This window comes from Scyliorhinus canicula, chromosome 7 (genome assembly GCF_902713615.1).
Source record: "Scyliorhinus canicula chromosome 7, sScyCan1.1, whole genome shotgun sequence".
NCBI classification, from domain to species: domain Eukaryota; kingdom Metazoa; phylum Chordata; class Chondrichthyes; order Carcharhiniformes; family Scyliorhinidae; genus Scyliorhinus; species Scyliorhinus canicula.
This window is the reverse complement of record NC_052152.1, coordinates 120,353,710-120,368,756: the sequence shown is the minus strand read 5'-3', so window position 1 is coordinate 120,368,756 and position 15,047 is coordinate 120,353,710. Positions and strand designations below refer to the sequence as shown.

The following is a 15,047-nucleotide window of genomic DNA, read 5'->3' as shown; positions in this document are numbered from 1 at the left end:
TCAGCCTTCTAGACCTTACGAATGTTTCCTTTTTCTTTTTGACTAGGCTGATAATATCCCTTGTTATCCAAGGTTCCCAATCTTGCCATACTTATCCATCATCTCACCCAAGGACTAATCTTATCCTTATCAACGAGTACCTTAAAATGTATGGTATTATGGTCACTGTTCCTGAAATGCTCCCCTACTGAAAGTTCGACCGCCTGGCTGGGCTCATTCCTCAATACCAGTACAGCCCCTTCCCTACTGGACTATTTACATATTGTTTCAGGAAGCCCCCCTGGATGCTCCTTACAAACTCTGCCCCATCCAAGCCCGAAGGGCCTTTCCTGTGCTGTAGACCTCTGTGACTATTTGAATCTGTGGCTCTATGGCACCTAGAAGTTCCCCTTTAAGTCACTCACCACCCCTACTTGGAAATATATTTCCATTCCTTCACTGTCACTGGGTCAAAATCCTGTAACTCCTTCCCTAACAGTACTCTGGGTATACCTACACCTCACGGACTGCAGTGGTTCACCACCAACTTTTCAAAGGAAATTAGGGATGGGCAATAAATGCTGGCCGAGCCATCGCCGCCCACATCCCATGAAAGATTTTAAAAAAACAAATTCCTCCAAAAAAGCTAGCATTTCCACAAATTCAACGAGAGCCAGTAGAGATCAATCAGCAATAAGCCTGGATATAGTTGCTGATCCCTTTAAAAAGTGCTGATGACAGGGTCCTTCCTCGACAACAAGGACTCTTACATCAGACTCCTATTTATTGACTACAGCTCTGCCTTCAACACCATAATTAGCCAAGCTCATATCAAAACTCCAAAACCTAGGATTTGGCTCCTCACTCTGCAACTGGATCCTCGACTTCCTGACTCACAGACCACAATCAGTAAGAATAAACAACACCTTCTCCACAATAGTCTCAGGCACATTTTCACTTGAGGAAGGAGCAGTGCTCCGAAAGCTAGTGATTGGAAACAAACTTGTTGGACTTTAACCTGGTGTTGTAAGACTTCGTACTGTGCTCACCCCAGTCCAACGCCGGCATCTCCACATCATGTACTGTTTAATGGCACAGTATTGAATTCATGTGTTCATCTGCCTATTATCGCAGTGTAATTGTGTCGCTGTTACAGAGGTTACTACTTAATGTTCAGTAACGATTTGTTTCTTGATAATTGTTTATCCTGATCTTCAGAAGCTGAATACGATCTTCAATTGACTGAAAACTGACCATCGAAACACAAAATATTCTCACTGATCTCTGAACTTGGTGTGGGAAAAATATTTATCCTCATTTCACTTTAATAAAGGGGAGGGGTATCCAACGAGTAAACAAAAGAAGACGTTTATTTATAAGGACAACTATTTACTTGGGCCCAGTTATACCTCACCAGGTTCTCTCTCTCTGTGTCGGTCAGTTCCTGACTGGCCAACCTTTCAGACAACATGGTTGTCAGCTCCATGGTTAGTGAGGGAGCTCATACTTCTTCAGCCACACGGGAAAAACAATCAACCCCGCCTCGTGTGTCCCATGCAGGTTATTACAGTCACTTCAGTTTCTTTTTTGCCTTGACTCCGTGTCCTCTGATTATCGTCACTTCTGGCACTGGAAACTTCTGGAAAGTTTCTCCTTATTTACTCTATCAAAACTCTTCATGATTTTGAACAGCTACCTCAAATCTCCCTTTAACCCTCTCTGCTCTGAGGAAAACAACTCCAGTCATCCTACATAACTGACCTCCCAGACCCTCGGTGCCATTCTGATCAATCTCATCTGCACCTTCTCAGGCATCTTGCATCCTTCTTAAGGTCTGGGGTCAAGAGATCAGAGTCCTCTTGCTGATATCTACCTTTGAACGGTTTAGCTTGTGACTTCAATATTTTATATCTTCGCTTACAAAGGATTCTGCATTGTCTTTTAACAGCCTCCTCAACATGTCTTGCCACTTTCAAACACACAACAGCTGAAGTTAAACCTCTCTGGATAATGAATAGTATTTTATTCCGTGAGGAATTCCATCAAACCAGGCAGAAGTATCTACATGCCTATCCTTGGCCTGCTACAATGTTCCAGTGAAGCCCAAGCCAAACTGGACTTGCTCTTCCATTTAGGCACTTCGCAGCCTTCTGGACTCAACATTGAGTTCAAAAACTTTCAACCATAAACTCTGACCTCCAGTTTGATTACTTCCAAACGCACATAAAAACATATCTCTGAGAAAACATTTAGTCATCTGCCCTAATTGCTCCAACTTTGCCCCCGTGTCAAAGCCTTTGGCCTCCTTGGCAATATCACATAAATATGAGTTACTGTTGTTGATCGTCCATCCACCATTTCTTTCCTGACATCTACTTGTGTCTTTAATATTTGTTAGTATCACAGGTTGTTAAAACATCAACCAGAAGCACACCTTCATGAGGCGGTGAAATCTTCTCTAATAATCAGATACAATAAAGCAGAATTAAAACAGTACTTGGAACAAAATATCTCCATTTATTACACGAAAGGTATTTACATTTCAGGCATATTAACATGAAAAGGTCCAACAGACGGATATTTATATATTAAACTGGACACAAGCAAGTGAATATTTGCTTGTTAATATTTACACTGCCTTGACACTCACTCATTAGAAGGTTATTGATTATCCTTCTGTACTAAACGAAAAGCCTCCAGAAACTCGTTGAAATCTATGCTGCCATCCTTGTTGAAGTCAATGCTGCGAGCTAAATCATCAATACACTGATCGTCCATGTTGATGTGTAGATGGGAACTGAAGAGTCTCCAGGTCTGGCGGAATTCTTCGATGGAGATCATCCCTGGTAGGAGAGGTTGGTGGATGATCATTGGGCATAGCAATTGTGTGTCCCTGCCTAATGTTAACCTTGCAGCCTTTTTCCAGACAGATAATGGTGCACCATGCTCAAATGTGAATAGGAATTCAGCAAGTACTTACCAGGATAAGAAGGTGGACACTCCATTTGATGAGCACTTCACAAGGGGTCTCAATAACTGCACGAACCAGCACTCACCACAACATGTTCCAGGTGGATTTTCCTGCCTGCCCCCTCACCCTCATCCCATCCCCTGAACTTTGAGGGAAGACCAGGGAATCCTCAAAGAGATGTAGGAACAATGCTTCATCGGGAGAATGCCCAATGAATATGGGATTTATTGGGAAAATCCCCAAGGAAGATGGGTGGGGTGTGGGGAAGGGCATTCTCTGGGAATTCCTGAGGAACATGTGGAACTATTGGGAGAATTGCTGGGCATTCATTGGGAGAATCCATGAGGAGTCTGGGGGCTCGTCGTGTGTGTCTATGGTTTTTGTGTTTAGGTAGCTACGTAAATATTAAATGCGTCACAAATCGCACAGTGGTACAGGCGGCATGGTGGTTAGCACTGGTGCCTCACAGTGTAAGGGAACCAAGGGATTCCAACCTTGAGTCACTGCCTGTATGGAGTTTTCACATTCTCCCCCTGTCTGCGTCGGTTTCCTCCGGGCGCTCCGTTTTTCTTCCACAGTCCAAAGATGTGCAAGTTAGATGGATTGGCCATGCTAAATTGCTCCTTAGTGTTCAAAGGTTAGGTGGGATTATGGGAATAGGGCGGAGGAGTGGGCCTAGGTAGAGTGCTCTTTCAGAGAGTCGGTGCAGATTTGATGGGCTGAATGGCCTCTTTCTGCACTGTAGGGATTCTATGGATAGAAGGGACAGAGAATTCTCACCCTGATTTTAAGCACGGGTCCTTATGTAATTTCCTCACATCCTGATCCAGTCCCTCGAGGTTATTCCCCCGTTCAATTGGATAATGGCTGATCTGCATCTTAACTCCATCTAGCCAATTTGGTTCTGTAATCCTTAATAGCTTTACTGCACAAAAATCTCAGATTTAAAATTTTCAATTGACCCCAAGCCTCAGGTTTCTAGACAGAGATCCCCAGATTTACATTACTCTTTGCATCCTGAAATCGCCCCATGAAAGGCTTGGCTTGAATTTGCAAAGTTTTTCCCCCTTGTTCTGGACTCCCTCCAACCAGAGGAAATAATTTCTCTCCGTACAGCCTAACAAATGGATTAATTATCTTAAAAAGGCAAATTTGATCATCCCTTAATCATCGAGACACAAGGAAATACAAGCCTGTCTATACAAGCAGTTCCCATAAATTAACCCTTATTGCCGTGATATAATTCTGATAAATATGTACTGCAAACTTTCCAAGGTCAACTTATCCATTGTGAGGGAGGTGCCCCGATCTGAATCCTGGCCTTCCGATGTGGTCGAACCTGAGATTTATATCAGTGTCACATAAACAACCATCCCTTTGTATTCCAGCGTCTTTGGCTTAAAGGTTAGCATTCTATTAACCTTTTGGATTATTTTTGTACCTGTCCATTCATTTTTAGCGATTTCCAGATTTATAGCCCTGAATTTCTCTCTGCTCATCCACAGTTCCCAGCTCCTCATCCCCATTTAGCGCTGTGATTCACAAACTATTCTCTAATGTGATTCCATTTGAACAGTTTGAAAATTAATTTGAGCCCAGACACTAGTAAAAACAAAACAGCAATATGGCAGCACAGTAACATTCAGTATATCATTATTAAAGTTCACCTCTTATAGATCAACACATAATAACACATCGTATAAATGTGAAAATCTATGTTTATTTTTACATCACATAGGTTGCTGTCAATCTCTCCATATTCCCCAGTGACAGAAGATTCAACCAATGTCCTGTCTCACGATCTGCTCCTTGGGCCATTTTGGCTGCACATGACCCCTGCAGCATATTACCCTCTATAAAGATGGGGTTACACATGACCCCTGCTGTACAATGCCCCCTATAAAGATGGAGGCTGCACATTACCCCTGCTGTATATTTCCCCCTGTAAAATTGGCAGCTGCATATGGCTCCAACTGCATATTGCCCCCGATAAAGATGGTGGCGGCACATTACGCCTGCTCCATATTGCCCCCGATAAAGGTTGCAGTTGCACATGCCCCCCTGCTGCATGTTGCCCTCTATAAAGGTGGCAGCTGGACATGACCTCTTCTGCACTTGGCCACCTCTAAAGATAGTGTCTATTAACCTGGGCCTGTCCCCGGGAGAAGCCCCACAGTTGCCACCTGGCCTCATGCATACTTGGAACCAGTGACTTCTTATGCGGGGTTTGCAGCCTACACAAGATATTTCTGAAATGTCCCTGCCCATCCATCAGGTCCATCAGTCCCCTTCACCATACCTTGGAGAGAGACCGAGAGAGGAGCAGGGCTCGCTGGACATTGCCCAGGCTTTGGTTCAGTTGGAGCCATGTGCAGCTGCCATCTTTATAGGGGGCAATATACAGCAGGGGTAATGTGCAGCCGCCATCTTTATAGGGGGCATTGTACAGCAGGGGTCATGTGCAGCCACCATCTTTATAGAGGGAATGCAGTGTTGGAGGAGGGGGAGTTTGTGACCCCATCCACCACTCCAGTAACCCATAGTTTGAGAAGTGCTGATCTAGAAAGTACACCAATTTATCTTTCTTCGGTCCAAAATGGATGATCTCAAATTGCCCATTTTGAATTCCATCTGCAATTTTGTTTCTCATTGATATCAACGTCCACAACTCATACCGATTGACTGTGGGAACTCATTTCGCAGTTAGGTTAAGTAACAGAACATTAAACAGTGATGGAGGCTCTTAATGACAAGCATAGGTGCTGAATGGATAAAGGAAGAAGTTAATTGTTGCAGCTCTACAACACAGATTTCACAAGTTATTGAACTGAAATATCTTCTCACAGAAATAGAACATAACAAAGTTTTCAGCCATGATTCTAAACTATAATCGGCACATGCTCCTGGCAGCTTTATTCTTTTGTTACCAGCGAAGAGATCTAGTCTGACGACCACTTTGAACAAACTCTTGAATTGAAACCCAGCCAGCAGACCTGGACTGCAGATCTGCCATCCATATACACACTGGCCAAGTTTACACAAAGTCTGATTCACACATTGATAAATGTTGTGATCCTGTTTGGGACTGTTAACATTGAAAGAGAAATCCTAACACCCTGTGAACTAACACAAGGGGCGGAATTCTCCGATCCTCCGCACTGGAATTGTGCCTGGCACAGGGGCAGAGAATAGCCGGAAATCCAGCGCGACTGTGCTTCCGCGATTCTCCGCGGAGTTGCCATCCCACTTGTGCGGTTGACGCAATGCCAGTTGGGGGCCGTTGGAACAGGCCTGCGCAGCGATTCTCCGAATGTGGTACGACCCGGCGGGAGCTGAGACCCACGGCCACAGTGGCGGTCCTGGTTGGGGGCAGGGGGGTATCTGACTCCGGGGGGGAGGGGGAGGCCACCGATCAGCGGACCATCGCAATCTGGGAACCGCTGTGTGGCTTCACCATGTCGGCGGCTGCGTGGTCTGGTAAGGCCCCTCCGGCAGCCAGAGCCTTGAGACGCATGCTGAGGCTTTGATAGCCCCCTGAAAAACAGAGGGCGCGATTCTCCCAAAACGGGAGAAATCGTAAGGCTGGCGTCAAACCCGGGCGCCCCTTCCCGACCGGGAACCGATTCTGGTCCCCGGTCGGGGCTAGCAGCCCGACGCCGCAAGCTCCGGCATCACGGGCTTAACGAATTTCGTTAAGCCCGCTTGCCGGAGTTAGCGCCGGCTGACTCGTCATATGACGTCAGCCGCGCATGCGCGGATTGGAAGACTCCAACCCGCGCATGCGCGGATGACGTCATCGCGTATTTGCGCGAAACCCGCGCATGCGCGGGCCGGGATGCCCTTCAGCCGCCCCGCGAATGGATACTGCGGGGCGGCGGAAGGAGAAATAGTGCGCGGGCATCGGGCCCGCTGCCCACGATCGGTGCCCACCGATCGCGGGCCCATGGCACCCTTGGCACGGCCGTGGTACTGCCGTGCCAATCGGTGCCATGGTTATAAAAAGCGAGTTGTTCCCGTCGTTTTTACGAACGGCCAGACCAGGTGTGTTTGCCGTTCGTAAAAACAGCGTAAAGGGCTGGGACTTCGGCCCATCTATCAGCTGTGAATCGCTGCCGGCCGTAAAAAAACGGCGGCAGCGATTCGTGTCGGGAGTTGGGCGGGGGGGGGGGGGGAGAATAGCGGGAGGGCGGTAAAAATGTCGGGAAGGCCCTCCCGCTATTCTCCGACCCGTCGTGGGGGGCGGAGAATCGGGCCCAGAGAATCACTCCGGATCTTTGAGGAAAAAGTCCAGAGTGATTCTCGCCCGTTTTCCAGCGGGCGTGGGGACTTAGTCCCCAGAAGGTAGAATCCCACCCTGATTTGACATTTTGAGACAAAAATAAACTTTGTTGTAAAGGAAGTAAACAAAGCAAGCTTGAGGGTTGTGGTGGCTTTAGCAGTGCGAAATGATGGCTGCCAGGTCTGATGGAAATGCAGATCTTGTTCCAGGAGCCTACAGATGTCTGTGAGCATGACAACAAGAGTTTGAGGCACTGCTGTTCAGACAGGTCAAGGAAACTCTGCCAGTGCCTGTGCACCTTGTTTTGTCGGCAGTCTCTCCTGCAAGCTGCCACTCTCTCCCTTGTCTGCACTGTGTTCCCAATTTTGCTTTTACTGGCGAATTTCAGGAAACCGGTAAATGAATGGATGAGTTGATAAATTGGAAATTAAGTTAAAATATTATTCCTATTGCACAATAAATACATGTTTATAGGTGACCCAGCTCTCCAAAGGAGAATTTTATACAGATGCCAGACATCTCAGGTGCCAGCAGAAGAACTGGCGAGAACCCACGTTGCCTCCTCCTAGGAAGATTGAGGGAGGGGATGGTTATGCGATGATGGGGTGGGGGAGCAGCAGCGACAATGATAGGGGCGAGAAAGAGAATCTCCTGGAAAAATCCTCAGTCTGAAAGACGGTACTGGGGTAAAAAGTACCAAGCTGGGAAAGGAAAAGAATGGTCGCAAAAGGATCTCTTTGCACTAGTTCCTGCAGAATAGATTGTGCTTCAGGGACAATATAAAGTACATCCGTGATGTGGAATTTTTGATTGTGTTAAAAATAAAAGAGGAAAGTTCTCTTCACTAAAATATAATTTGCCAAAGTGTCTAGTCAATATTGCGTCTAGTTTGTTTGTTACAGTAAAAGTCTTGAAATGGGAAATCTTGTTGTCTCATCCCTTCAGTTATCAAATAAAGTTCAGAATTTTTGGTCTCTATGGGTATCATAATAAAATTTATATCAAAAATGAATTTTAAGAAGTAGTATTCTATTTACCTGAATGATCCTTATCAATCATTCCAAAAATGATCTCCAGATCTGCCCGATGCCTGTACATGGTTTCAATCAAGTTTGGTTGAACCTGTATCAAAGTCAACAATCAGTAAGAGCAATTAAATGTCACTCTTTTGACTATGTACTATTGTTATTGCCATTATTATATCAGTAAATGTAGAATAGTAAATGGTTAATATGTCTTGTCGTATAGTGGGTAGTGCCCCTGGTTCTAAGCCAGAAGCTCTGAGTTCAAGCCCTACTTCAGGACTTGATGGCCCATAGAAGGCATATTTATAGCATTGCCAAATAGGTTGTTTATCATCTGCAATTCTCTCCAACACGCCTTCGGCAAGTGGTAAGGGTGGGAGAGCCCCCCTCAACCTTATCTAGCCTTATTGGAGTAGCGTCCCTTAAGATATCGTCTCTGCCAATAGGCTAGTGACCTATTCCAGGAGAGGTTAGTCTCATGCATCACTAGGTATGTGAAGAGGAAAGCAATGGTTAGTAGCAAAATTTTATCTGAGAGGTCCACCATTTACACAGTGATGACCTCTTGGTGCTTTCAATCTGCACTCTGTTATTTTTTTCCAATTGTTTATTGGTTGCGGGGATTGCTGATCAATGCCCATTCCCTAATGTAAGTGTCAACCACATGTAGGCCAGACCAGGTAAGGATGGCAGATTTCCTTCCCCAAAGGATATTAGTGAACCAGCTGGGTTTTTTCGATTATCGACAATGCTTTCATGGTCATCATTGGACTTTTAATTCCAGATTTTTTATTGAATTCAAATTTCACCATCTGTCATGGTTGAATGTGAAGCTGAGTCCCCAGAGCTTTATCCTGGGGGTCTCTGGATTACTAGTCCACAATAGGACAGTTGTCAGGGTAATTAACAATATTAACATAGAGAGATTTATTTATGTGTCTTGCCAGGTTAAATTTTTTTTCATAATTGCAGTCAGTTTTCTGTGAGGCTGTTATTATTTTTTTTTTACCTCTTTCATAGGCTGTTCAATCTGAAGATCTTCAAAGCTCGAGAGGTATTCTACATTCCCTTCAGCAGTGACCCGTACCAGTCTGGAACGCAGGGTCCTCCAGGGGAGATGTAAATGTAACACAGATTCCACAGCCAAAGCCCACTGACTGGTTGAAATCCTCCCTGCAAAATCACACATGGAAATCCGAGATTGACTTAGGAGTAATATTTTATTATTACCTTGTAGCATTTGACATGTTTGACCACAGGATTACATAAAGCTGGGTGAGACTGCAATCACCTTGTTCCAATCTTCGCATGAGAATTACCAGCAATGAATCACCATCCCGGACCATTCCATCCGGTCTCCCCCAATCTTCAGCCCCTCCTATTTATCATCTACAAGCTGTCCCTTGGAAAATATCATCGGAAGAACTCATCAGTTTTCACATGTGCATTGATATCACTTAGCTTTCTGAACAGCCCCTCTCTCAATTCCTCATGTCTTGCTGTTTTTCCAACATCTAGCACAAGATGTGCAGTTGGAAAGACCCCACTCCAAACTCCATTTCCCTGCTGCTGACTCCATCTTTCTCCCTGGTGACTGAGGCTGAACCAAGCTGTTTGCAATCTGGCTACTCTATTTTACCCTGAGCTTCAAACCACATAGCACCTTCATCAGCAAGATTGCCTACTTCTACCTCTGCACTATCGCCTGCCTCTACCCTTGCCTCAGCCCATTTGCTGATGAAACCTTTAACTGTGCCTTTGTTACATTCAGCTTTGATTATTCCAATGTTCTTCAGGCTGGATTCTTGATGCATTATCAATTACAACGAGACAAGAGTAGAGTATAATCGAGGCTTTATTCCACAGAGATTTTGAGCCTCACACAGCTGCTGCCGAAATGGCTGCATCTCGGAGAGCCCACACATTTATACTCCGCCTACTGGGCGGAGCCAGCAGACAGGGTTCTACCCCCGTACCTGTAGCACAGGAGCCTTACCGTAATACACCTCATATGTGATATAGACAACAGTGGTGACTACCACATTCACCCCCTGTTAAAAAAGAGTCCTGCGGTGGTGGTGGAAGACTATTTACATGCAGATGTTTAACATTTTAGGAAAAGATTACAAATTCAGACGATCGGGCGCCTTGATCTTTCGTCACGAGCGCCACAGTCCAGTGGTGATGCAGGTGTCGGTTCGGTCGCCGGTGACTCCGGGAGCATGTCGACCTCATCTTCATCCCTGGGTGGGACCAAGGGGAGGACGGATCGTCCTGGAGCAGGGGCTGTGGTGAGATGCGCTGAGGGGAGGGAGGATGGCGCCGGGCGGGGTGGGGGGGGGGGGTGTGGGGACCCGGCTGGCGCCAGGCCCCTGAGGGAGATTGTATCTTGGCGGCCGTCGGGGTACGCCACGTAGGCGTACTGCGGGTTCGCGTGAAGTAGATGTACCCTCTCGACCAATGGGTTCGCCTTGTGAAGCCGCATGTGCTTGCGGAGGAGAACGGGTCCTGGAGCTGCCAGCCATGTTGGGAGCGAAACCCCGGAGGTGGACTTCCAGGGGAAGGCAAAGAGCGTTCATGGGGGATTTCGTTAGTTGCCATGCAAAGGAGCAACGGAATGGAGTGAAGGGCATCAGGGAGGACTTCCTGCCAGCGGGAGGCCGGGCGATTCCTGGACCGTAGGGCCAGCTGGACAGCCTTCCAGACAGTTTCTGGTGATAGCGCTGACCTCCTCGATGGAGTAGGGCAGATTGCGGGCCTTTATGAAGTGAAAAAACAGGGTGACCCCTGGGTGACAGTGATCATCGCCCAGGGGGCGGAGTCAGTCCGCTTGTGCGCTGGCACATGTACCTCGGGATAGGACACTGGGGGGGGGGCTCATTGAGCTTACCAGAGCGATACAAAATCTCGTAATTGTAGGTGGAGAGCTCGATCCTCCACCTAAAGATCTTATCATTTTTGATCTTGCGTCTTGTGCGTTGTTGAATATGAGGGCAACCGACCGTTGGTCAGTGAGGAGAGTGAATCTCCTACCGGCCAGATAATGCCTCAATGTCGCACACAGCTTCTACTATGGCTTGGGAGGCCTTTTTAATGGAGGAGTGCCAAATTTCGGAGGCATGGAGGGTGCGTGAAAAGAATGCCACAGGCCTGCCTGGTTGAAGGTGGGGGCCAAAGCGACATCTTATGCATCGCTCTCGACTTGGAAGGGGAGCGTCTCGTCGACCGCGTGCGATGCGGCCTTGGCGATGTCGGCCTTGATACGGTTGAAGGCCTGGTGAGCCTCAGCCGTCAGGGGGAAAACGGTGGAGTGGATGAGTGGGCGGGCCTTGTCCGCATAGTTAGGGACCCACTGGGCGTAGTATGAGAAGAACCCCAGGCATCGTTTGAGGGCCTTGGGGAAGAGGGAGTTCCGTGAGGAGGCACATGCGATCGGGGTTGGGCCCTAGAACTCCATTTTGAACCACATAGCCGAGGATGGCTAATCGGTTAGTGCTGAACACGCACTTCTCCTTGTTGTAGGTTAGGTTGAGGGGTTTGGCGGTGTGGAGGAATTTGGAAAGGTTAGTATCGTGGTCCTGCTGATCGTGACCGCAGATGGTGATGTTATCCAGGTATGGGAAGGTGGCCCGCAATCCATTACGGTCAACTGTACCGGGTTTTAGTTTTCAGTAGTTGGGAAGTTAGTTCAGTGGGAATGGAGGCTAGGGCAGTTGAATGTTCCTCCTGCAGAATGTGGGAGGAAAGGGTCACCTCGAGTGTCCCTGCTGACTACATCTGCGGGAAGTGCACCCAACTCCAGCTCCTTGAGAACCGCGTCAGGGACCTGGAGCTGGAACTGGATGAACTTCAGATCATTCAGGAGGCGGAGAGGGTTATTGAGAGAAGTTATAGGGAGGTAGTCACACCTCAGGTAAAAGAAGAAGGTAGATGGGTTACCGTCAGGGGAGGGAGAGGGAACCGGCAGGCAGTGCAGGGATCCCCTGTGGTCGTTCCCCTCTATAACAAGTATACCGTTTTGGATACTGTTGCGGGGGACGACTTACCAGGGGTAAGCAGTGGGGCACAGGTCTCTGGCACAGAGTCTGTCCCTGTTGCTCAGAAGGGAAGGGGGAAGAAGAACAGAGCACTTATCATTGGGGACTCCATAGTTAGAGGAACAGACAGGAGGTTCTGTGGGAACGAAAGAGACTCACGGTTGGTGTGTTGCCTCCCAGGTGCCAGGGTTCGTGATGTCTCTGATCGTGTTTTTGGGATCCTTAAAGGGGAGGGGGAGCAGCCCCAAGTCGTGGTCCACATAGGTACCAACGACACAGGTAGGAAGAGAGATGGGGATTTGAGACAGAAATTCAGGGAGCTAGGGTGGAAGCTGAGAGCTAGAACAAACAGAGTTGTTATCTCTGGGTTGTTACCCGTGCCACGTGCTAGCGAAGTGAGAAATAGGGAGAGAGAGGAGTTGAACACGTGGCTACAGGGATGGTGCAGGAGGGAGGGTTTTGGTTTCCTGGATAATTGGGGCTCATTCTGGGACCTCAACAAACAGGATGGTCTTCACCTGAACCAGAGGGGTACCAATATCCTGGGGGGTAGATTTGCTAGTGCTCTTCGGGGGGGTTTAAACTAATTCAGCAGGGGGATGGGAACCTAAATTGTAGTCCCAGTGTACAGGATGTTGAGAGTAGTGAGGTCAGGGATAGGGTTAAAAGTTCGAAAGAGGGCACCGGGAAGCAAGACGCTGGTTTCAAGTGTGTCTACTTCAACGCCAGAAGCATCCGGAATAAGGTGGGTGAGCTTGCAGCATGGGTTGGTACCTGGGATCTCGATGTTGTGGCGATTTCGGAGACATGGGTAGAGCAGGGACAGGAATGGTTGTTGCAGGTTCCAGGATTTAGATGTTTCTGTAAGAACATAAAAGATGGTAAAAGAGGGGAGGTGTGGCATTGTTAATCAAGGAAAGTATTACGGCGGTAGAAAGGACATTTGAGGACCCGTCTACTGAGGTAGTATGAGGTTAGGAACAGGAGAGGAGAGGTCACCCTGTTGGGAGCTGTCTATAGACCTCCGAATAGTTCCAGAGATGTAGAGGAAAGGATTGCAAAGATGATTCTCGACAGGAGCGAGAGTAACAGGGTAGTTGTTATGGGGGACTTTAACTTTCCAAATATTGACTGGAAATACTATAGTTCGAGTACTATAGATGGGTCAGTTTTTGTGCAGTGTGTGCAGGAGGGTTTTCTGACACAATATGTAGACAGGCCAACAAGGGGCGAGGCCACATTGGATTTGGTACTGGGTAATGAACCCGGCCAGGTGTTAGATTTAGATGTAGGTGAGCACTTTGGTGATAGTGATCACAATTCGGTTATGTTTACTTTAGCAATGGGCAGGGATAAGTATATACCGCAAGGCAAGAATTATAGCTGGGGGAAAGGCAATTATGATGCTATTCGGCAAGATTTAGGATGTATAGGATGGGGAAGGAAACTGCAGGGGATGGGTACAATTGAAATGTGGAGCTTTTTCAAGGAACAGCTACTGCGTGTCCTTGATAAGTACCTGTCAGGCAGGGAGGAATTTGTCGAGCAAGGGAACCATGGTTTACTAAGGAAGTTGAAGCACTTGTCAAGAGGAAGAAGAAGGCTTATGTTAGGATGAGACATGAAGGCTCAGTTAGGGCACTTGAGAGTTACATGTTAGCCAGGAAGGACCTAAAGGGAGAGTTAAGAAGAGCGAGGAGAGGACACGAAAAGTCGTTGGCGGATAGGATCAAGGAAAACCCTAAGGCTTTCTATAGGTATATCAGGAACAAAAGAATGACTAGAGTAAGATTAGGGCCAATCAAGGATAGTAGTGGAAAGTTGTGTGTGGAATCAGAGGAGATAGGGGAAACGTTAAATGGATATTTTTCGTCAGTGTTTACACTGGAGAAAGACAATGTTGTCGAGGAGAATACTCAGGTTCAGTCGACCAGGCTAGATGGAATTGAGGTTCACAAGGAGGAGGTGTTAGCAGTTTTGGAAAATGTAAAAATAGATAAGTCCCCTGGGCCAGATGGGATTTATCCTAAGATTCTCTGGGAAGCCAGGGAGGAGATTGCAGAGCCTTTGTCCTTGATCTTTATGTCGTCTTTGTCGACAGGAATAGTGCCGGAAGACTGGAGGATAGCAAATGTTGTCCCCTTGTTCAAGAAGGGGAGTAGAGACAACCCTGGTAATTATAGACCTGTGAGCCTTACTTCGGTTGTGAGTAAAATGTTGGAAAAGGTTATAAGAGATAGGGTTTATAATCATCTTGAAAAGAACAAGTTGATTAGCGATAGTGAACACGGTTTTGTGAAGGGTAGGTCATGCCTCACAAACCTTATTGAGTTTTTTGAGAAGGTGACCAAACAGGTGGATGAGGGTAAAGCGGTTGAAGTGGTGTATATGGATTTCAGTAAGGCGTTTGATAAGGTTCCCCACGGTAGGCTATTGCAGAAAATAAGGAAGTATGGGATTGAAGGTGATTTAGCGGCTTGGATCAGTAATTGGCTAGCTGAAAGAAGACAGAGGGTGGTGGTTGATGGCAAATGTTCATCCTGGAGTTCAGTTACTAGTGGTGTACCGCAAGGATCTGTTTTGGGGCCACTGCTGTTTGTCATTTTTATAAATGACCTGGAAGAGGGTGTAGAAGGATGGGTTAGTAAATTTGCAGATGACACGAAGGTCGGTGGAGTTGTGGATAGTGCTGAAGGATGTTATAGGATACAGAGGGACATAGATAAGCTGCAGAGCTGGGCTGAGAGGTGGCAGAT

General features: G+C 47.1%; 1 protein-coding gene across 6 annotated transcripts in view; it reads right to left on the bottom strand.

Annotated features, from left to right (window-relative positions):
• Window positions 1-2,495: 2,495 nt before the first annotated feature.
• ppef1 (protein phosphatase, EF-hand calcium binding domain 1) overlaps window positions 2,496-15,047 on the bottom strand; it is a 152,948-nt gene continuing 140,396 nt past the window's right edge. For all 6 annotated transcript variants that reach the window (XM_038802819.1, XM_038802823.1, XM_038802817.1 and 3 more), the window contains 3 exons: window positions 9,264-9,427; window positions 8,267-8,351; window positions 2,496-2,822 (listed from right to left, as the gene is read on the bottom strand). In XM_038802819.1, the coding sequence (XP_038658747.1) occupies window positions 2,641-2,822; window positions 8,267-8,351; window positions 9,264-9,427 (431 nt within the window). In that variant the 3' untranslated portion in view covers window positions 2,496-2,640. The remainder of the gene's footprint in view (window positions 2,823-8,266; window positions 8,352-9,263; window positions 9,428-15,047) is intronic.